Source organism: Polyodon spathula, chromosome 38 (assembly GCF_017654505.1).
Source record: "Polyodon spathula isolate WHYD16114869_AA chromosome 38, ASM1765450v1, whole genome shotgun sequence".
Classification (NCBI taxonomy): Eukaryota; Metazoa; Chordata; class Actinopteri; order Acipenseriformes; family Polyodontidae; genus Polyodon; species Polyodon spathula.
Window position 1 is genome coordinate 74,234 of NC_054571.1, and position 23,135 is coordinate 97,368.

The 23,135-nt window shown below is 53.5% G+C and overlaps 3 protein-coding genes and 2 long non-coding RNA genes across 9 annotated transcripts in view; 4 read left to right on the top strand and 1 right to left on the bottom strand.

The window, feature by feature from the left end:
* dhps (deoxyhypusine synthase) overlaps nt 1-23,135 on the top strand; it is a 49,045-nt gene that overhangs the window by 23,057 nt on the left and 2,853 nt on the right. The gene's annotated exons all lie outside the window — the stretch shown is intronic.
* Nucleotides 440-12,015, top strand: trmt1 (tRNA methyltransferase 1). Its single transcript, XM_041235779.1, has 16 exons — nt 440-546; nt 1,297-1,596; nt 2,629-2,866; nt 3,355-3,542; nt 4,655-4,770; nt 6,837-6,949; nt 7,082-7,230; nt 7,407-7,490; nt 9,237-9,306; nt 9,650-9,784; nt 9,944-10,029; nt 10,168-10,276; nt 10,388-10,464; nt 10,721-10,840; nt 10,929-11,043; nt 11,767-12,015. Exons 2-16 carry the CDS (start codon nt 1,442-1,444, stop codon nt 11,857-11,859), a joined length of 1,848 nt encoding a protein of 615 aa, XP_041091713.1. The 5' UTR covers nt 440-546; nt 1,297-1,441; the 3' UTR covers nt 11,860-12,015.
* LOC121304540 lies at nt 13,286-14,470 on the top strand. The gene is made up of 5 exons (XR_005947969.1): nt 13,286-13,412; nt 13,529-13,585; nt 13,786-13,859; nt 13,936-14,179; nt 14,298-14,470. It is a non-coding gene; the product is annotated as an uncharacterized LOC121304540 (long non-coding RNA).
* On the bottom strand, nt 15,654-16,443 carry LOC121304541. Its single transcript, XR_005947970.1, has 3 exons — nt 16,308-16,443; nt 15,883-15,959; nt 15,654-15,682 (listed from the first exon to the last, which is right to left on the bottom strand). It is a non-coding gene; the product is annotated as an uncharacterized LOC121304541 (long non-coding RNA).
* LOC121304535 (guanine nucleotide-binding protein G(I)/G(S)/G(O) subunit gamma-12-like) lies at nt 16,693-20,422 on the top strand. 4 transcript variants are annotated; one of them, XM_041235718.1, is made up of 4 exons: nt 16,694-16,914; nt 17,151-17,649; nt 19,747-19,869; nt 19,965-20,422. In XM_041235718.1, exons 3-4 carry the CDS (start codon nt 19,777-19,779, stop codon nt 20,088-20,090), a joined length of 219 nt encoding a protein of 72 aa, XP_041091652.1. In that variant the 5' UTR covers nt 16,694-16,914; nt 17,151-17,649; nt 19,747-19,776; the 3' UTR covers nt 20,091-20,422. The 4 variants fall into 4 exon arrangements, with proteins under 4 accessions (XP_041091651.1, XP_041091653.1, XP_041091652.1 ...); XM_041235717.1 differs by having other exon boundaries at nt 16,693-17,351; XM_041235719.1 differs by lacking the exon at nt 17,151-17,649 and having other exon boundaries at nt 16,693-16,914.

Consider the following 23,135-nt stretch of genomic DNA (forward strand, 5'->3'; position numbering starts at 1 on the left):
ATATTAAATATGGTGTTTTTTTTTTTTTTTTTTTTTTGAACTAGGCAATAGTGGATGTAAAAAGAAATAAATGCAGATTAATTGTGATGATTGATTATTTTCCAATCAATTCAGTGTAAGTATGTTTTGCTTTGTTGTTGTTGAAACAGTTTTGTTGTTGCTCATGTTTATCATCGCTCTGCAATCTCAGGGCGCTTCGAGCGCAGCGGGTTTTCCGATCGCCTTTTCGCGTACGCCTGCTGCACTCCTCCGGGCTTCCGTAACTGTGCAAAGATATGTCGGCGCACATGTGCGGCAGGAGAAGAGAGAGAAAGTAGCAGCGGAGAGAGAGAGAGAGAGGAGAGAGAGAGAGAGAGAGAGAGAGAGAGAGAGAGAGGAGAGAGAGAGAGAGAAGGAGAAGAGAGAGAGAGAGAGAGAGAGAGAGAGAGAGAGAGAGAGAGAGAGAGAGAGAGAGAGAGAGAGAGAGAGAGAGAGAGAGAGAAGGAGAAGGAGAAGGAGGAGAGCCAGCTACACGTTTCGCCGCCCAGTCATTATTGTGACACAGGGGTATGTTTGTGTTTTGCAAAGGGCGAGGTGTGTGCTGTTTAAGCGGGCTCTGATTAAGACAGGCGCCGCGCAGCCTCTGTGTATTGTCGGTCAGGTATTGCACTGTGCTGTATTGCAGTTCTTGAATGCGTGTGCAGCGGGAGAGGGTGTCTCGGGTGCTGCCGCTCCTCCGGTGTGTGTTTTTAATGCAGATTATTCTCACAAGCGTGCCCGTCGTTTACTGTGTCGCTAGATTGGCTAGCTTTCGGGAACGTGGCAGCTAAACGAAGTGACTATCGGCGCCTCTTAGTTCGGAGACGTGTCAGTGTGTGTGTGTGTGTGTGTGTGTGTGTGTGTGTGTGTGTGTGTGTGTGTGGGGTGCTGGGTGGTTCATATGCATGCACTCTGTGTGTTTATGGGGAATCAAGTTGCTTTGTGTACAAAGATGTACCCAGACAGAGCGATAGGGTCTTGGCGCAGAGATGACAATATGACTCCTGTTACACAGCAGTTTCTCCCATTGCAGGTTTTACTATGAGCTTGATTATCCCCAGTGTGTATTAGGGAACCAGCACAGGGTGTGTCTGATTGAACTCCTAGTGAAGCCAGCAGTGGATCACAGTGCTGTGCGCTGGGGGGAGACTTACTGCAGAACTATAGCAGCCACCTGCTCAAGGTTGCTACACATTGAGGTCCCAAATGTTTCACCCAGGATCTTAATCTATTCATTGTGTGTGTGTGTGTGTGTGTGTTTTTAAATCTCATTTCCAGTCTGCGTGCAGCCCCTGTGCTCGGTGGCGCCGCCCTGCTGTGTGCTTGGAGACACTGCGGAAGGAGCCTGGTGAGCGGGGTTCGGCTGCTCAGCGAGGTCCACAGTCTAGCTTGGGGGCGCCTGTCCAGCAGCACGTCCACAGTCATGGACTCTGAGAGTGTGGAGGAAGCCCCTGTGGCCCCCCGAGCGGGGCTGAAGAGCGGGGAGACCCTCATCACCGAGGGAAAGGCTGGCATCATCTTCCCCAGCGCCAACGAGGTCTTCTACAACCCAGTGCAAGAGTTCAACAGAGACCTGACGTGAGTGTGGAGCAGGGCTGGGCCTGGGCCATTGCAGGGTCTCTGAATAACATTTACCATCCCCAGTGAAACGGCAGCTTTGCTGTAATTCGTGACTTCAGAGATATTCTAGGGGATTCTCTCGATCTGCTAAACGCCTTTCCATCCTTAAATTCTCATTTAACGCAGCCTTGATACACAGCTACTAATGATGGAATGAGCTACAGATTGTGTGTGTGTATGATTTCTCTTCTCAGGGGTGCCAAGTTTGAGTGATTTCTCTTCTCAGGGGTGCTCAGTGTGTCTGATTTCTCTTCTCAGGGGTGCTCAGTGTGTCTGATTTCTCTTCTCAGGGGTGCTCAGTGTGTCTGATTTCGCTTCTCAGGGGTGCTCGGTGTGTCTGATTTCGCTTCTCAGGGGTGCTCAGTGTGTCTGATTTCTCTTCTCAGGGGTGCTCAGTGTGTCTGATTTCGCTTCGCAGGGGTGCTCGGTGTGTCTGATTTCGCTTCTCAGGGGTGCTCGGTGTGTCTGATTTCGCTTCGCAGGGGTGCTCGGTGTGTCTGATTTCGCTTCTCAGGGGTGCTCGGTGTGTCTGATTTCGCTTCTCAGGGGTGCTCGGTGTGTCTGATTTCGCTTCGCAGGGGTGCTCGGTGTGTCTGATTTCTCTTCTCAGGGGTGCTCGGTGTGTCTGATTTCGCTTCTCAGGGGTGCTCGGTGTGTCTGATTTCGCTTCTCAGGGGTGCTCGGTGTGTCTGATTTCGCTTCTCAGGGGTGCTCAGTGTGTCTGATTTCGCTTCTCAGGGGTGCTCAGTGTGTCTGATTTCTCTTCTCAGGGGTGCTCGGTGTGTCTGATTTCGCTTCGCAGGGGTGCTCGGTGTGTCTGATTTCGCTTCGCAGGGGTGCTCGGTGTGTCTGATTTCGCTTCGCAGGGGTGCTCGGTGTGTCTGATTTCGCTTCGCAGGGGTGCTCGGTGTGTCTGATTTCTCTTCGCAGGGGTGCTCGGTGTGAGAGGGGTGCTCGGTGTGTCTGATTTCGCTTCGATTTTCTTCTCAGGGGTGCTCAGTGTGTGTGCTGGGGAGTGCTCGGTGAGCTGGAAGAGGATCCGGCTGAGGAGGAGGAGGAGGAGGAGGAGGAGGAGGAGGGAGTGGTCAGCCTGTCGGAGAACGAGGAGGAGAGCAAGCCCGGCCAGGACAGAGAGGCTGAGCGCTCGCCGGACACTCGCACCGGTCACTGTGAGGAAGCGCAGAGCCGGGAGAGAGAGAGGACTGCCCGTGTGGGGGAGTGCTGTGAGGTAGAGACTGTGAGAAAGACTGGAGCCGTGAGGGACAGAGCAGAGCAGAGCAGGGCAGAGCAGAGCAGAGCTGGGCTGGGCAGGGCAGAGCTGAGCTGGGCAGAGCAGGGCAGAGCAGGGCAGGGCAGAGCAGGGCAGGGCAGGGCAGGGCAGGGCAGAGCAGAGCAGGGCAGAGCAGAGCTGGGCAGAGCAGAGCTGGGCTGGGCTGGGCAGGGCTGAGCTGGGCAGGGCTGAGCTGAGCTCTGCTTTTTCACTGTTTTGTTTCTGTATCTAGCTGTGATTACTGCTCAGGTTATTCACAGTAAACACAGGAATCATGTGAACGAGGGGAGCTGCTTTTTAGTGTAATTGTAATTGGGCCGGGGTCTGCCATGCACAGCGCTGCATTCCTATTGGTGTATATTAAATGATCCGTGTTCCGGCAGTGGTTAAACCCCGGAGTGAAGTGCGGTGGATGGGATCACCTCTCTCCCTGTCTCTCTGTACAGGAGGGACTCCGGATCCTGGAAGGTTTGGCCGCGTCGGGTCTTCGCTCCATCCGATTCGCCAAGGAGGTGCCGGGGATCCGCAGCGTGACGGCCAACGACTTCTCAGCGCGGGCTGTGGAGCTGATTAAGAGAAACGTGGAGCACAACGAGGTGGAGGGGCTCGTCACTCCCAGCCACGCTGACGCCAGGTACAGAGACACAAGGAGAGAGACACACACACACACACACACTCCCAGCCACAGAGACACAGGGAGAGAGCGACACACACTCCCAGCTGCAGAGACACAGGGAGAGAGCGACACACACACACACTCCCAGCTGCAGAGACACAGGGAGAGAGCGACACACACTCCCAGCTGCAGAGACACAGGGAGAGAGCGACACACACACACACACTCCCAGCTGCAGAGACACAGGGAGAGAGCGACACACACACACACTCCCAGCCACAGAGACACAGGGAGAGAGCGACACACACACACACTCCCAGCTGCAGAGACACAGGGAGAGAGCGACACACACTCCCAGCTGCAGAGACACACACAGCGACACACACACACACTCCCAGCTGCAGAGACACAGGGAGAGAGACACACACACACACACACACTCCCAGCTGCAGAGACACAGGGAGAGAGCGACACACACACACACTCCCAGCCACAGAGACACAGGGAGAGAGCGACACACACTCCCAGCTGCAGAGACACAGGGAGAGAGCGACACACACCCACACACACTCCCAGCTGCAGAGACACAGGGAGAGACACACACACACACTCCCAGCCACAGAGACACAGGGAGAGACACACACACACAGGTCGTCGACGTGCTGTGCGTCCACACTCCCTCTCAGCAGGGAGCACACACACCCAGCCTGCCACTGCAGAGACACAGGGAGAGAGTGGCACACACACCCAGCCACGCCACGCAGAGACACAGGGAGAGAGTGACACACACTCCCAGCCACGCCATGCAGAGACACAGGGAGAGAGCGGCACACACTCCCAGCCAGCCATGCAGAGACACAGGGAGAGAATGACACACACTCCCAGCCACAGAGACACAGGGTGAGAGCGACACACACTCCCAGCGACTCACACTCCCAGCTCACAGAGTGACAGGGTGGGAGAGATGTCGTCACACTCTCCTGAGCCACGCCCGACCCAGGCAGAGAGAACTAGGGAAACACTTCTCTCTACACACACACACGCACTCTCTCACACACACACACACGTCACGCGTTTGGTTTCTTTGTTTGTAATCGCCCCGTCTCTCTGCTCCCTCCACCCTCTCCCAGCATGCTCCTGTACGCGGCGCGTGGGAAGAAGGATCGCTATGACGTCATCGACCTGGACCCCTACGGAAGCCCCGCCCAGTTCCTGGACGCGGCCGTGCAAGCCGTGAGCGAGGGAGGCAAGTGTGGAGACGCGGGGGCTGAGCGATAGCGCTGCGCACTGCAGGCACTGTCAGCAAGAGCAGAGACTGAACAAGCCAGTGCTGCTGCACCATCCATCTAGTGATGGAGCATTTCCACTCCTGTGTGTGACTCTCTCTCTCTGTCTCTCACTCCGCTGCACAGGGCTCCTGTGTGTGACTCTCTCTCTCTGTCTCTCACTCTGCTGCACAGGGCTCCTGTGTGTGACTCTCTCTCTCTCTCTCTGTCTCTCACTCTGCTGCACAGGGCTCCTGTGTGTGACTCTCTCTCTCTGTCTCTCACTCCGCTGCACAGGGCTCCTGTGTGTGACTCTCTCTCTCTCTCTCTCTCTCTCCTCTCTCTCTGTCTCTCACTCTGCTGCACAGGGCTCCTGTGTGTGACTCTCTCTCTCTCTCTCTCACTCCGCTGCACAGGGCTCCTGTGTGTGACTCTCTCTCTCCTCTCTCTCACTCCGCTGCACAGGGCTCCTGTGTGTGACTCTCTCTCTCTGTCTCTCACTCCGCTGCACAGGGCTCCTGTGTGTGACTCTCTCTCTCTCTCTCTCTCTGACTCTCTCTCTCCTCTCTCCGCTGCACAGGGCTCCTGTGTGTGACTCTCTCTCTCTCTCTCTCGCTCCGCTGCACAGGGCTCCTGTGTGTGACTCTCTCTCTCTCTCTCTCTCACTCCGCTGCACAGGGCTCCTGTGTGTGACTCTCTCTCTCCTCTCTCTCACTCCGCTGCACAGGGCTCCTGTGTGTGACTCTCTCTCTCTCTCTCTCACTCCGCTCTCCTGTGTGTGACTCTCTCTCTCACTCTGCTCACTCTGTCTGCAAGAGCTCTCACTCTCTCTCTCTGTCTCTCACTCTGCTGCACAGGGCTCCTGTGTGTGACTCTCTCTCTCTCTGTCTCTCACTCTGCTGCACAGGGCTCCTGTGTGTGACTCTCTCTCTCTCTCTCTGTCTCTCACTCCGCTGCACAGGGCTCCTGTGTGTGACTCTCTCTCTCTCTCCTCTCTCTCACTCTGCTGCTCAGGGCTCCTGTGTGTGACTCTCTCTCTCTCTCTCTCTCTCTCTCTCTCTCCTCTCTCTGACTCTCTCTCTCTGTCTCTCACTCTGCTGCACAGGGCTCCTGTGTGTGACTCTCTCTCTCTGTCTCTCACTCTGCTGCACAGGGCTCCTGTGTGTGACTCTCTCTCTCTCTCTCTCTCACTCTGCTGCACAGGGCTCCTGTGTGTGACTCTCTCTCTCTCTCTCTCTCTCTCTCTCTCACAGGGCTCCTGTGTGTGACTCTCTCTCTCCTCTCTCTCACTCTGCTGCACAGGGCTCCTGTGTGTGACTCTCTCTCTCTCTCTCTCTCTGCTGCACAGGGCTCCTGTGTGTGACTCTCTCTCTCCTCTCTCTCACTCCGCTGCACAGGGCTCCTGTGTGTGACTCTCTCTCTCCTCTCTCTCACTCTGCTGCACAGGGCTCCTGTGTGTGACTCTCTCTCTCTCTCTCTCACTCCGCTGCACAGGGCTCCTGTGTGTGACTCTCTCTCTCTCTCTCTCTCACTCCGCTGCACAGGGCTCCTGTGTGTGACTCTCTCTCTCCTCTCTCTCTCTGTCTCTCACTCCGCTGCACAGGGCTCCTGTGTGTGACTCTCTCTCTCTCTCTCTCACTCTGCTGCACAGGGCTCCTGTGTGTGACTCTCTCTCTCTGTCTCTCACTCCGCTGCACAGGGCTCCTGTGTGTCTCTCTCTCTCTCTGTCTCTCACTCCGCTGCACAGGGCTCCTGTGTGTGACTCTCTCTCTCTCTCTCTCACTCCGCTGCACAGGGCTCCTGTGTGTGACTCTCTCTCTCCTCTCTCTCGCTCCGCTGCACAGGGCTCCTGTGTGTGACTCTCTCTCTCTCTCTCTCTCGCTCCACTGCACTGGGCTCCTGTGTGTGACTCTCTCTCTCTCCTCTCTCTCTCTGTCTCTCACTCCGCTGCACAGGGCTCCTGTGTGTGACTCTCTCTCTCTCTCTCTCTCTCCGCTGCACAGGGCTCCTCTCTCTCTCTCTCTCTCTCTCTCGCTCCGCTGCACAGGGCTCCTGTGTGTGACCTGCACTGACATGGCGGTGATGGCTGGTAACAGCGCAGAGACCTGCTATAGCAAATACGGCTCCATCTCCACCAAGGCACGCTTCTGCCACGAGATGGTGAGAGCCAGTGTTTATACAGTGTGAGCTTTTACACACGAGTCTATAGGGCTGCTGTATGTAACTGTGTGCTGTCTGTTTGATGCAGTGTCTGTCAGTGTGTGTGTGTCTCTCTCTCTCTGTGTCTCCCAGGCCCTGCGGATCATCCTGCACAGTCTGGACCAGCGAGCGAATTGCTACCAGCGCTACATCCAGCCCCTGCTGTGCGTCAGCGTGGACTTCTACATCCGGGTGTTTGTGAGAGTATTCACCAGCCAGGCACAGGTGAAGAACTGTGCCAGGTACTGCGTTTACAGTGCCCCTGACCACACTCTCTCTCTGTGTCTCTTGCCAGTGAGCAGGCTCTGCTGTGTTCTTGTGTCAGTGCTGTGTTTACAATATGTATGTCTCTCTCTCTCTCTCTCTCTCTCTCTCCCCCCCCCTCTCTCTCTCTCTCGCTCCCTCTTTCTCTCGACAGTAAGCAGGCTCTGGTGTATAACTGTGTTGGCTGTGGCACCTTCCACCTGCAGAGAATGGGCAAGAGGATCAACCAGGGAAACCAGTAAGCATCGGACCATACCATACTGGGAACCAGTCACACACCCTACTGGAAACCAGTAAAAAAACATTTGGGGGTTGGGGTTTTGGTTGAGGTTGGTGTTTTGGTTGGGGTTAGGGTTTTGGTTGGGGTTAGGGTTTTGGTTGGGGTTTTGGTTGGGGTTTTGGTTTGGGTTGGGGTTAGGGTTTTGGTTGGGGTTTTGGTTGGGGTTGGGGTTGGTTGGGGTTGGGGTTGGGGGTTTGTTTTGGTTGGGGTTGGTTGGGGTTTTGGTTGTGGGTTGGGGTTTTGGTTGGGGGGTTGGGGGTTGGGGTTGGGGTTTTGGTTTTGGTTTGGGGTTGGGGTTTTGGTTGGGGTTTTGGTTGGGGTTGGGGTTTTGGTTGGGGTTGGGGTTGGGGTTTTGGTTGGGGTTGGGGTTTTGGTTGGGGTTGGGGTTAGGGTTTTGGTTGGGGTTGGGGTTTTGGTTGGGGTTAGGGTTTTGGTTGGGGTTGGGGTTTTGGTTGGGGTTGGGGTTTTGGTTGGGGTTGGGGTTTTGGTTGGGGTTGGGGTTTGGTTGGTTGGGGTTTGGGTTGGGGTTGGGGTTTGGGTTGGGGTTGGGGTTGGGGTTGGGGTTGGGGTTTTGGTTGGGGTTGGGGGGTTTTGGTTGGGGTTGGGGTTTTGGTTGGGGTTGGGGTTAGGGTTGGGGTTGGGGTTGGGGTTTTGGTTGGGGTTGGGGTTTTGGTTGGGGGGGTTGGGGTTGGGGTTGGGGTTTGGGGTTGGGGTTGGGGTTGGGGTTGGGGTTGGGGTTGGGGTTGGGGTTTTGGTTGGGGTTGGGGTTTTGGTTGGGGTTGGGGTTGGGGTTGGGGTTGGGGTTGGGGTTGGGTTGGGGTTGGGGTTTTGGTTGGGGTTGGGGTTTTGGTTGGGGTTGGGGTTTTGGTTGGGGTTGGGGTTGGGGTTGGGGTTGGTTGGGTTGGGGTTGGGGTTGGGGTTTTGGTTGGGGTTGGGGTTGGGGTTGGGGTTGGGGTTGGGGTTGGGGTTGGGGTTGGGGTTTGGGTTTGGGGTTGGGGTTGGGGTTAGGGTTGGGGTTGGGGTTGGGGTTGGGGTTGGGGTTGGGGTTTTGGTTGGGGTTGGGGTTTTGGTTGGGGTTGGGGTTTTGGTTGGGGTTGGGGTTGGGGTGGTGGGGTTGGGGTTTTGGTTGGGGTTGGGGTTTTGGTTGGGGTTGGGGTTGGGGTTTTGGTTGGGGTTAGGGTTTTGGTTGGGGTTGGGGTTTTGGTTGGGGTTTTGGTTGGGGTTGGGGTTTTGGTTGGGGTTGGGGTTTTGGTTGGGGTTGGGGTTGGGGTTGGGGTTGGGGTTAGGGTTTGGGGTTGGGGTTGGGGTTTTGGTTGGGGTTGGGGTTTTGGTTGGGGTTGGGGTTGGGGTTGGGGTTGGGGTTGGGGTTGGGGTTGGGGTTGGGGTTGGGGTTGGGGTTAGGGTTGGGGTTGGGGTTGGGGTTGGGGTTGGGGTTGGGGTTGGGGTTGGGGTTGGGGTTGGGGTTGGGGTTGGGGTTGGGGTTGGGGTTGGGGTTGGGGTTTTGGTTGGGGTTGGGGTTGGGGTTGGGGTTGGGGTTAGGGTTTTGGTTGAGGTTGGTGTTTTGGTTGGCGTTGGGGTTAGGGTTTTGGTCGGGGTTGGGGTTTTGCGTTATTCTGGAAGCACAGCTAAAGGAAAACAATAACAGATTGATTGGCTGTTTAGTGTGCCGCTGCTTGACACGCTCCTGTCTCCTCTCTCTCGCAGTATGAAGTATTCGGCTGCCATTGGACCCCCTGTCGGCCCCTCCTGTGAGCACTGTGGACAGAGACACCAGGTGAGGGGGGTGTGTGTCTGTCTCTGTGTCTCTGTCTGTCTCTGTGTGTTATTAGACCGGGAGTCAGTCGTGTTGGAGTTGTCTCTTGGTAGTTGTGTGCTCTTGGTAGTTGGAGTTGTGCTCTTGGTAGTTGGAGTTGTGCTCTTGGTAGTTGGAGTTGTGCTCTTGGTAGTTGGAGTTGTGCTCTTGGTAGTTGGAGTTGTGCTCTTGGTAGTTGGAGTTGTGCTCTTGGTAGTTGGAGTTGTGCTCTTGGTAATTGATGGCAGGTGTAATTGACAAATGCCACGTCTGTTGTTCTCTGTGTCCCTCTCCTAACCCCCTCCCCTGTCTCTTCCCCCTTTAGCTGGGGGGTCCCCTGTGGGCCGAGCCCCTTCATGACTTGGGCTTCGTCGAGAGGGTGCTGTCGGGGGTGTCGAGGAACCCCAAGAGATTCGCGACCAGCTCCCGAATCCAGGGAGTGCTGAGCATGGTGACCGAGGTGACAATGACCACTGGACAGGGACCCTCCCTGACAGCAACCCTCCCTGACAGGAACCCTCGCTAACAGTAACCCTAACCCTAACCCTCACTGACAATAACCCTCCCTGAGTTTAACCCTCCCTGACAGTAACCCTCTCTGGCTGTGTTTGTGTTTCAGGAGCTGCCGGATGTCCCCCTGTACTACACCCTGGACACCCTGAGCAGCACCATCCACTGCAACACCCCGTCCCTGCTGCAGGCCAGGTAACTACCCCTACCTACCCCTTCACCTACCCCTACCCCATCCACTGCAACACCCCATCCCTGCTGCGGGCCAGGTAACTACCCCCCAAACCCAGACCCTCTCCCTCCCCCTCTCACTCCCCTCCTCTCTCTCCTCAGGTCTGCGTTCTTGCACGCTGGCTTCAGGGTCTCTCTCTCTCACGCCTGTAAGAACGCCCTGAAGACAGATGCCCCTCCCAGTGCAGTCTGGGACATCATGAGATGCTGGGTATGTCGGGGGGGGGGGGTGTTCTCGTTGTGCCTCAGTGTGTGTGTGTGTGTGTGCGTGCGCGTGTCAGTGTTGTTGTTGTATCTCAGTGTTTGTTTGTTTGTGTTTCAGGAGAAGAAGAACCCAGTAAAGAGAGAGAAGCTCTCTGAGACGAGCCCAGCCTTCCGCATCCTGTCTACTGAGCCCATGTGAGCCCCCCTGACCCTGAGCACCGAGCCTCATACCCACTCACCACTCACTGCACACCTCCTCACCCCCTCACCGCACACCCCCTGACCACCTCACCCACTCACCCCTCACCCAGCTTGTTTTCAGCAGTGTGTTGTGCGTTCACACAGCCAGTCTAATCTGTTTTAGTTCAGTTAGCCAATGGGATGGCTGCAGCGTGCCGATCTAGCCAATCAGAGTCAGGAGGCTGCACTAAAGGATGCTCCCTGTGTCCAGTCTGCAGGCCTGCTTCGATATCCGGGAAGATGCCAATCCCAAATCCCGGAAGCAGCATCTGAAACGATTCCAGGAGAATCCCGAAGCCAACTGGGGACCCAAGGCCCGGGCGAAAGCAGGGTGAGAAAGAGGGAGAGGGAGAGGGAGGGAGAGCTGTGTAGCTGTGCTGTGCTGTAATGCTCTGTCTGTCTGTCTGTCTTTCTGTCAGGGGCGGGATCTCTGTGGCTCTGGAAGAACGAAGGAAGCAGCTTCAGAACAAGAGGAAGAATCGCAGCGAAGAGACCAAACGACTCAAGAGCTTCCCCTGCAAGAAACTGAGACAGGTGAGGAGAGCATAGTACAGCTCAGCTCAGCACAGCACAGACACACAGCACAGCACAGACACACAGCACAGCACACAGACACAGCACAGCACTGACACACAGCACAACACAGACACTCCCACACACAGCACAGCACAGCACTGACACACAGCACAACACAGACCCACACACAGCACAGCACAGCGCTGACACACAGCACAACACAGACCCACACACAGCACACACAGACCCACACACAGCACAGCACAGCGCTGACACACAGCACAACACAGACCCACACACAGCACAGCACAGCACTGACACACAGCACAACACACACTCCCACACACAGCACAGCACAGCGCTGACACACAGCACAACACAGACCCACACACAGCACAGCACAGCACAGCACAGCACACACAGACACACACACAGCACAGCACACACAGCACAGCACAGCACAGCACAGCGCTGACACACAGCACAACACAGACCCACACACAGCACAGCACTGACACACAGCACAACACAGACCCACACACAGCACAGCACAGCGCTGACACACAGCACAACACAGACCCACACACAGCACAGCACAGCACTGACACACAGCACAACACAGACCCACACACAGCACAGCACAGCGCTGACACACACAGACACGCACTCTGCACCCCGCCCAGTCCAGTCAGTGAGGCGCTTCAGCACTGTTCCAGCGTCTCCTCTCCCTGTGTGTCTCAGGGGACCTGCGTGCTAGGGGAGGAGTGCCACTACTCTCACGAGCAGAAGAAAGAGGGAGAGGAGGAGGAGGAAGGAGGAGAGAAGATGGAGTGACCTAAGAGAGAGAGAGACAGACAGACAGAGCTGTGCAGTGATTGAAATAAATGTGTTTTTTTTCCTCTATTTCTTTTCGCCCCGACCGGCTGTGTGTGCTGTGTTCTGGTAACGTGCAGTCTGGGCTTCATAATAAATAAATAAACACACGGAAAACAAGCGTGTGTGTGTGTGTCTATGTGGTGTGTGTGTGTGTGCGTGTGCTTTATTTGTTGTTTCGTTTCAGTGGGGAAGCCGGCCTGCTCCGCAGGGGCACACTGTGTTTTCCTGCTGCTTCCTGGGTGCTTGTAGCTGAGGCACGGGGGAGCGCTGTGCCTGGGTTCAACGTGGATCATACCAGGGTGCTTTTCCGATTGTATTTCTCTGAGAATTTGCCTTCACTTTAAATCTGCGAGGTGCGATCACTTCTGATCAGCTGAAGGCACGGAATTGGGATGCCGGGGTATTGGCGCCCTCTGGTGGAATGAATTAGGTTGACAACATGAATGACTAAAATCTAATCTGCCTGTAACTTCATAATAGAAAGGTTAACAATGCTTAGGGTCTGATTCCCTCTAAACGAGAGAGAGCTTGTGTGTGTGTCAGAGAGAGAGAGTCTGTGTGTGTGTCAGAGAGAGAGTGTGTGTGTGTGTGTGTGTGTGTGTGTGTGTGTGTGTGTGTGTGTGTGTGTGTGTGTGTGTGTGTGTGTGTGAGAGAGAGAGAGTATCTGTGTGTGTGTATGTGTCAGTGTTTGTGTTTTATTTATTGAAGTCTTTGTGTTAATAAGTTTTCCTTAATAAGAGGGCAGTGCTGTGTTTGGAGATGTGGATTTCATTAGGAACCAGACCCTGATGTTTTCATTATTATTATTATTACAGACACATCATAATATGAGTTCCAGCTGAAATAAAATGTAACTACAAAAAAAAATGTGGGATTTGAACTGAAAACGGAATGAACCAGAGACGAGGGGTAACGCGCCCTAGCCACGGCGCCAGAGCAGAGCCGAGTCCCGTCCCATTTCAATATCACTCGCCTGCAGACCCGGAGCCGAGCACACCCCTCCCAATCTCAATCATCACACTAGGGATGAAAACAAACCGCAACACGAGTTCAGGGTGGATCACTCTTCAAATTGAAAAGGGGTTCGGCTGTAATTCCAAACCCAGCGCATTGAAAGGAGTTGAGAAGCGGCGTTTTGAGGTATTGTCGTTTTTAGGCGATACCATCCCCAAGCGGCGTGTTCCGTAACCACGCCCTCAGGTGTGTCGCAGAATGACCACGCCCCTTCCAGGTACACAGCCACGGGTGACCACGCCCCTTCCAGGTACACATACACGGGTGACCACGCCCCTTCCAGGTACACATACACAGGTGGCCACGCCCCTTCCAGGTACACATACCCGAGTGACCACGCCCCTTCCAGGTACACATGCACAGGTGGCCACGCCCCGCGCAGGTAGATCGGAAAGATGGCGGCCGGGGTAACACGCTGAGTTTGAGCTCCGTAACTTTCTCGTGTTTTTAATGTGTTTTTCTCGGGTGGGAGAGGGCGCGGAGAGAGCATGCAGGCGGTAAGCTGTGATTCACTTTTCACATTTACAAAGATTTGTTTAAACAAAACCCACCCTTTTGGGTACATGTGAAAACAAACCTGCATTAAAACGCTTTCCAAAACCTCTCCAAACAGGGCCTGGTCTCCGCGCTGTTCCTGGTGTCTGGTCTTTGAGATTGAATCGACGGCTTGGTAAGCCACACTTTATCTCTGTTTAAATTATGATGCTTTGTTTCTGTGCGATGCCGTTGGAAATGCCGGTCTAAGAGTCAGGGGCCGCTTTTTATTGGAAGTGGCATTAACTGCGCAAAACAAACCAGCAAACAGAAATATATACACCCCCCCCTCCTGTGTGCTGTAAGTGTTGTGATCGTGTCGTGTTTTGTTCAAAGGTAAAATCCCGGATTCCCTGTTTGTTCTGGTGTCCAGTCCTGGTGTGACACACACAGGAGGAGATGCAGTCTGGGTAAGTCACAGACTCTTCTATTCCATTCTAGTTGGGTGCTGTTTATGTGCAATAATAATATAACTGTTCTCTTTAGAAGAAACGCGCTGGACACGTTTCAAACGGGTGAATCAACAGCAGCATTGTTAAAGTCTTTATAACAGACTGTCCGTTCAGCGAGGATTCATTAGTGAAGTTACAAGCCCCTCTGCACAGAGGCTGTGTAAACTAGCGTTGCTGTGGATTCTGTGTGTGCGTCTTTCAGTGCAAGATGCGCCCTCATCACCGCTGCCCGTCCTTGTGCGCACCGACCCGGGATCCGTCTGCAAGCCCCTGTCACGGTAAGCGAGATTGTATTGTAATCTGCTCCCCGGCGTGCACTCGTGTGCCTGTGTTTTTTGCTCGCTTGTGCGTCACTTTGACAGCTGTGTGATGTTTTATTTTTGCTGCTGTTTCCAGGATAGACTCGTGCGGTTCTGCAGCGTCGCTCCCGCCTCTGGACTCTCGGATCAAGCAGATGGATTGACGGGCTGGTTTTGTTTTTTGGCGAGTTCTTGTTCGTCTCACCGCCCCGTGGAGGATTGTGTGTTTCGCTTTTCTAATAAAGATTGCATTGCGTATTTGTAGTCTTCATTTCCAGTTGTCTGCAGCTCTTGTCTCTACCCTCCCCCTGCGAAGGGGGTGTGTGTTTTTTTGGGGCAGGTGAATTGCCAAACCCTGTGATCGCTGGGCACTGCAGGTGTGGATCCTGCTTTTCACTGGACAACATTTTCCTTCTCCAAGAGATGACAAACGTTTGATCTGATCCAGCTATCTGCCTCCCCTTCCTATTATTCTAGTCCCTCTGTGAGGGTTAAGTCTTTTGGCGGGAAATCCTTGTCCAGTAAAAGCAGGGTCCACATCACAGGGTTTGTCGGGGGCTGTACAGCCAGTCCCACGAAGGAAGGAAGGAGGCAGCACGTACACAGAGCCAACTTTTATTAAAGCAGAATCCAGTTACAGTGAAGCAGCGATGATCAAAAACACAATGAATAGCAAACACAGACACTGCAGCGCAATACAAGGGGACACGATCACACAGCGGCGCTCCTGCTGAAACCACCCAAGAGACTTGCAGAGGCAGCTGAGCGATTCAATCTGCTGCGAGGCTCGGGGAAGCACCGTCTGAAACAAACAACAACACAGAGGCGAGGCTCAGACACGAGTCCTGCTGCACAGAGTCAGTGAAACAGCTTGAAACACAGCAGCCGCTCGGCTCTGCAGCGCCTCACACCGAGACGGGGTCCGGACACTCAGCCCCGGGAAAGAGACGTCTTGGGAGCAGAAACCAGCCCAGCAAAGACTGCAGATTCAATCGCAGAGCAGCGGCGTGTTTAAAGAGATGATTATACACAGCCAATGTAATTATAATGCTAAATGAGAAGAGGTGCACTGGAAAAAAACACAACCAAATAAACAGCAGCCCAGATAGGACACTACAAGTGACTCGGTCACACAGGAGCGGCCCAGGGGGTTGTGAACTCAGCACTCCCCTGGTGTGTGTGTGCTGTCCTGTGTTGAAACTGTTTCAGGAGAAAGAATTGGATGCTGGTTTAGGATGGGAGAGGATAGACTGTGAGATACACAGCAAGATGACGAGGTTCAGAATGAAGCTGTACTGTTAATAAGATGTGCGTTTCTGCGTCTGTGTCCGCCACTATTCCTAAAGAAAACATATTATTATTGCACATAAACAGCACCCAACTAGAATGGAATAGAAGAGTCTGTGACTTACCCAGACTGCATCTCCTCCTGTGTGTGTCACACCAGGACTGGCAGAACAAACAGGGAATCCGGGATTTTACCTTTGAACAAAACACGACACGATCACAACACTTACAGCACACAGGAGGGGGGGGTGTATATATTTCTGTTTGCTGGTTTGTTTTGCGCAGTTAATGCCACTTCCAATAAAAAGCGGCCCCTGACTCTTAGACCGGCATTTCCAACGGCATCGCACAGAAACAAAGCATCATAATTTAAACAGAGATAAAGTGTGGCTTACCAAGCCGTCGATTCAATCTCAAAGACCAGACACCAGGAACAGCGCCTCTTCTTTCAAACACAACCCGCGTTTGTCCTCTGAAAAGAAAACGAGAACAGGAGAGAAAAAAGATTTTACCTAACGAAGTTTGTTTCATTCCTGCACACAAATCTACACAGATAAACGCCATGACCTGTTCTAAAAAAAACACCTCACAGGTTCTGTTTTCCGTGTTCGTGACCCCAATTTAGGAAAAGTCATCAAATAGTATAGAGAAAATAAAAGAAAAACAGTATTTAAGCTGATTGGAAAGCTTAAATGCTAAAGGAAGTCTGAAACGCAAAACTCGAATCGAAAAGCAATTTGAACTGGACTGTTTTTGTATTATTCTTATTTTTAATCTTAAAGCAAATCTTTGTAAATGTGAAAAGTGAATCACAGCTTACCGCCTGCATGCTCTCTCCCACCCGAGAAAAACACATTAAAAACACGAGAAAGTTACGGAGCTCAAACTCAGCGTGTTACCCCGGCCGCCATCTTTCCGATCTACCTGCGCGGGGCGTGGCCACCTGTGCATGTGTACCTGGAAGGGGCGTGTACCTGGAAGGGGCGTGTGCATGTGTACCTGGAAGGGGCGTGGTCACCCGTGTATGTGTATCTGGAAGGGGCGTGGCCACCTGTGGATGTGTACCTGGAAGGGGCGTGGTCACCTGGAAGGGGCGTGGTATGTGTACCTGGAAGGGGCGTGGCCACCCGTGTATGTGTACCTGAAAAGGGCGTGGTCACTCTGCGACACACCTGAGGGCGTGGTTACGGAACACGCCGCTTGGGAATGGTTTGGGATTTTCCTTTCCAGAGGTAAAAGGGCCCCGCTTTTACAATTAGCTATGTCGTGTTAAGTGAACTTACCCCTTTTGATCTGTTTTGAGGTATCGCCTTAAAAACGACGATACCTCAAAACGCCGACGCGGTAGAGAACAAAGCCCGAGAAACTCACGCCTGTCTCCCGCAGGTATTGGAACAGAAAGCTGGACGCGAACCCGCGGCGGAGAGGTGAGGCTGAGCGGACCGCAGCTCCACACAGGCAAAGCACGGGAAGCTGTGCTCAGCCCGCTAAGCCAACCGCGCCGGCAAGCGCCACAGCCGCTTCCAACCCCTTTCAATGCGCATTGCGCACAAATAAACACGAATGAAAAGAAAGGGACCGCTTATTGATAATAGTGATAATAATAATATTGATAATAGCTTCAAACAGCGCAGCGCTGTCTTTGATCCTGTCTGCTCTTCAGGTAAAGGGAGCCCGCAAGCCGCTCCCGGTCCCGGTGTTTCTCTCTCGCTGCTTGAAGCCGCTTTGAAGTCGGGCTTCACTCGTTTGAAGCGCTGCAGGGATCAGATAAAAAGCGGCCCCCGGTCTGGAGACGCCAGTCCGACGAGGAGCACAGCCTGGGAGAGGAAGAAATAAACCGGGGGAAAGAAAAACCGAGAAAAAGGTGAACGAGTCTGTCTTTATCATCTCTAAATACCGTCCTGCCTTCCTCCAACCGGCCTCGGAAGAAAACCTGCAGCAAAGAGAGAATCTGATCTACATGAACTAGAACACGGCTTTAAAAACAGATAATAATAATAATAATAATACAATAACACGGACAGCTGCAACATTTCAAATGAAACAGAGTTGGGTTTTTCAAACCGTTAAAACAACAACAAATAAAATAAAACGAGAATAAACGCTGCTTCCAGAATTAAACTAAAAGGGTTTTTGTTTGTTTTTTTATCTGCCGACCGAAGGTAAGTTTATAAACGTTTAAAGTTTATACACTTGCGATAGCCAACCGAGTTTGCAACACTGCTATTAGTAATAATAATAATAATAATAATAAGGGGTGGTTACCCCGCTTTGTATCACGCGTGTCATGATATAAAGCGGGTTTCGCCTCTCACAGCACAGTATGAATTAGAGAGCCGTGTTTAATACTGTGGTCTAGTATCGTTTACATTAAGAAAATGCACAGAGTTTTTTAAATCATTAACTGAGAGCACACTGTGCTGTAATTAATAATAGTATTGCTTACACTTTTTTTGTTCCTGGGTAGTAAGTGATATTTCCTAATTGCTTATGCCTCAAAAGTATAGAAAATGACTATTATTCCCCACAAACTTTGCTTTTGTGACCAGGACAGTGATATTTCAAATTATCACTATTTCCAATGGGAAAACGGGCAAATGGGTGTCTTTTCGTTCACATAAAGTCAGAAAAAAACAACATATGAATCCAAATTAACATGTATTTATACTAAAGTAATACAAAATGACTACAAAAGACTTAGAAGTGAGTAGTTTTTGGAGATTTACGATTATACTGTATTTACATGTGGCATGTGCATGTGGCTGCGCTTCTTAAACTCGCTCCACAGAGAGAGGAGAGGCACCCACACCCGCGATCAAGCCGCGGTATAAAGGGTGTTTCGAGGTGGGTGTTTTGTTTTGCACGCAGGGTTTCCCAGGCTGTCAGTAAGCGGGTTTGAGGTGATGTTAAGAGAGCTCATTTCTCTCGGAACGTGTGCAGCGGGTTATTAAACGATGTGATATAAAACGGGTTCACCTGTAATGAAAGATTATAAAAATTGTGTGTCTGTTTGTGTGTGTCAGTGTGTCACAGTGCCAACGTGTGTGTGTGTGTGTGTCAGTGTGTCACAGTGCCAACGTGAGTGTGTGTGTGTGTCAGTGTGTCACAGTGCCAACGTGTGTGTGTGTGTGTGTGTCAGTGTGTCACAGTGCCAGGGTGTGTGTGTGTGTGTGTGTTTGTCAGTGTGTCACAGTGCCAGGGTGTGTCTGTGTGTGTGTGTTTGTCAGTGTGTCACAGTGCCAGGGTGTGTGTGTGTGTGTGTGTGTGTGTGTGTGTGTGTGTGTGTGTCAGTGTGTCACAGTGCCAGGGTGTGTCTGTGTGTTTGTCAGTGTGTCACAGTGCCAGGGTGTGTGTGTCAGTGTGTCACAGTGCCTATGTGTGTATGTTTGTCCGTGTCAGTGTGTCACAGTGCCTGTTTGTCTGTGTGTGTGTGTGTGTCACAGTGCCAGGGTGTGTGTGTGTGTGTGTGTGTGTGTGTGTGTGTGTCACAGGTCACAGGGTCCACCCACACACACAGTGTCCACAGTGTATGTTTGTCCAGTGTCACTTTGTCAAACAGTGCACACATGTGTCAGTGGTCCCACAGTGCCACAACAGTGTGTCACAGTGTCACGGTCCCACACACCAGTGTCACACACAGTGTCACGGTCCCACACAGACAAACAGACAACCACACACACACACACACACAACACAGTGTGTCCCCACACAGACAGTGTACACACACACATCACACAGTGTCACTGTGTCACAGCACACAGTGTCACGGACTCAGTGTGTCACAGTGCCTGTGTGTGTATGTTTGTCCGTGTCAGTGTGTGTCTGTGTGTGTGTCACAGTGCCAGGGTGTGTCTGTTTGTCTGTGTGTGTGTGTGTGTGTGTGTGTGTGTGTCAGTGTGTGTCACAGTGCCAGGGTGTGTCTGTTTGTCTGTGTGTGTGTCTGTGTGTGTGTTTGTGTCACAGTGCCAGGGTGTGTCTGTTTATCTGTGTGTGTGTGTGTCACAGTGCCAGGGTGTGTCAGTGTGTCACAGTGCCTGTGTGTGTATGTTTGTCCGTGTCAGTGTGTCACAGTGCCTGTTTGTCTGTGTGTGTGTCACAGTGCCAGGGTGTGTCTGTTTGTCTGTGTGTGTGTGTCACAGTGCCAGGGTGTGTCTGTTTGTCTGTGTCTGTGTGTGTGTCACAGTGCCAGGGTGTGTGTGTTTGTGTGTCTCTGTGTGTGTGTGCGCATGCACTAACACCACACATTGAAACCCCAACAGGAAGTGGCCCCTCCTGTCCAACAGGAAGCGATGTCAGGGACGGTGTGCAGCAGCGGCGCGGTGACGCAGGCACAGAGAGCCGTGGAGCAGCTGAGACTGGAGGCAGCGACAGAGAGGATCAAGGTACCAGAGCGCCCCCTAGGGGAGGCGAGGACACACCGCCCTGCTTCTGCGGGGATATTATTGGTCTTATGGGTTTTGTTTTTGTTTCTGCTCAGATCTCCAAAGCGGCCACAGAGCTGATGCTGTACTGTCAGGAGAACTGCAGGCAGGACCCCCTTCTCAGCGGAGTGCCTGCTTCAGCAAACCCCTTCAAAGACAAGAAAACCTGCATCCTGTTGTAACCACACCCCCGGGGAGTCAATCACGAGCCCCGCCCCCTCCCCACACAGCAGTGACTGGCTGGATCTGTAACCACACCCCCAGGGAGTCAATCACGAGCCCCACCCCCTCCCCACACAGCAGTGACTGGCTGGATCTGTAACCACACCCCCAGGGAGTCAATCACGAGCCCCGCCCCCTCCCCACCCAACAGTGACTGGCTGGATCTGTAACCACACCCCCAGGGAGTCAATCACGAGCCCCACCCCCTCCCCGCAGTGACTGGCTGGATCTGTAACCACACCCCCGGGCCTAAATCTAAATTAAGTTCAGAGTTTGTATTTTTATTATTATGTCAATCACTGCACTTCAACTCTGTGAGCCCCAACCCCCTAAAAACACTAGAGCAACAGCAGTTTAACTGGCTGGATCTGTAACCACACCCCCAGGGAGTCAATCACGAGCCCCACCCACTCCCCACACAGCACTGACTGGCTGGATCGCCACAGAGCAATCCCCAGGACACACAATCACAGAGCAATCCTCACTGACACACCGCCACAGAGCAATCCTCACTGACACACCGCCACAGAGCAATCCTCACTGACACACCGCCACAGAGCAATCCTCACTGACACACCGCCACAGAGCAATCCTCACTGACACACCGCCACAGAGCAATCCTCACTGACACACCGCCACAGAGCAATCCTCACTGACACACCGCCACAGAGCAATCCACACTGACACACCGCCACAGAGCAATCCTCACTGACACACCGCCACAGAGCAATCCACACTGACACACCGCCACAGAGCAATCCACACTGACACACCGCCACAGAGCAATCCACACTGACACACCGCCACAGAGCAATCCACACTGACACACCGCCACAGAGCAATCCACACTGACACACCGCCACAGAGCAATCCTCACTGACACACCGCCACAGAGCAATCCACACTGACACACCGCCACAGAGCAATCCACACTGACACACCGCCACAGAGCAATCCTCACTGACACACCGCCACAGAGCAATCCACACTGACACACCGCCACAGAGCAATCCTCACTGACACACCGCCACAGAGCAATCCTCACTGACACACCGCCACAGAGCAATCCACACTGACACACCGCCACAGAGCAATCCTCACTGACACACCGCCACAGAGCAATCCTCACTGACACACCGCCACAGAGCAATCCACACTGACACACCGCCACAGAGCAATCCACACTGACACACCGCCACAGAGCAATCCACACTGACACACCGCCACAGAGCAATCCACACTGACACACCGCCACAGAGCAATCCACACTGACACACCGCCACAGAGCAATCCACACTGACACACCGCCACAGAGCAATCCTCACTGACACACCGCCACAGAGCAATCCACACTGACACACCGCCACAGAGCAATCCTCACTGACACACCGCCACAGAGCAATCCACACTGACACACCGCCACAGAGCAATCCACACTGACACACCGCCACAGAGCAATCCTCACTGACACACCGCCACAGAGCAATCCACACTGACACACCGCCACAGAGCAATCCACACTGACACACACACCGCGCAACAGAGCAATCCTCACTGACACACCGCCACAGAGCAATCCTCACTGACACACCGCCACAGAGCAATCCACACTGACACACCGCCACAGAGCAATCCACACTGACACACCGCCACAGAGCAATCCACACTGACACACCGCCACAGAGCAATCCACACTGACACACCGCCACAGAGCAATCCACACTGACACACCGCCACAGAGCAATCCACACTGACACACCGCCACAGAGCAATCCACACTGACACACCGCCACAGAGCAATCCTCACTGACACACCGCCACAGAGCAATCCACACTGACACACCGCCACAGAGCAATCCACACTGACACACCGCCACAGAGCAATCCACACTGACACACCGCCACAGAGCAATCCACACTGACACACCGCCACAGAGCAATCCACACTGACACACCGCCACAGAGCAATCCTCACTGACAGAGCACCGACACACCCACAGAGCAATCCTCACTGACACACCGCCACAGAGCAATCCTCACTGACACACCGCCACAGAGCAATCCACACTGACACACCGCCACAGAGCAATCCTCACTGACACACCGCCACAGAGCAATCCACACTGACACACCGCCACAGAGCAATCCACACTGACACACCGCCACAGAGCAATCCTCACTGACACACCGCCACAGAGCAATCCACACTGACACACCGCCACAGAGCAATCCTCACTGACACACCGCCACAGAGCAATCCACACTGACACACCGCCACAGAGCAATCCTCACTGACACACCGCCACAGAGCAATCCACACTGACACACCGCCACAGAGCAATCCACACTGACACACCGCCACAGAGCAATCCTCACTGACACACCGCCACAGAGCAATCCTCACTGACACACCGCCACAGAGCAATCCTCACTGACACACCGCCTGACAGCCACAGAGCAATCCTCACTGACACACCGCCACAGAGCAATCCTCACTGACACACCGCCACAGAGCAATCCACACTGACACACCGCCACAGAGCAATCCTCACTGACACACCGCCACAGAGCAATCCACACTGACACACCGCCACAGAGCAATCCTCACTGACACACCGCCACAGAGCAATCCTCACTGACACACCGCCACAGAGCAATCCACACTGACACACCGCCACAGAGCAATCCTCACTGACACACCGCCACAGAGCAATCCTCACTGACACACCGCCACAGAGCAATCCTCACTGACACACCGCCACAGAGCAACACTGACACACCGCCACAGAGCAATCCACACTGACACACCGCCACAGAGCAATCCTCACTGACACACCGCCACAGAGCAATCCTCACTCCACACTGACACACCGCCACAGAGCAATCCTCACTGACACACCGCCACAGAGCAATCCTCACTGACACACCGCCACAGAGCAATCCTCACTGACACACCGCCACAGAGCAATCCTCACTGACACACCGCCACAGAGCAATCCTCACTG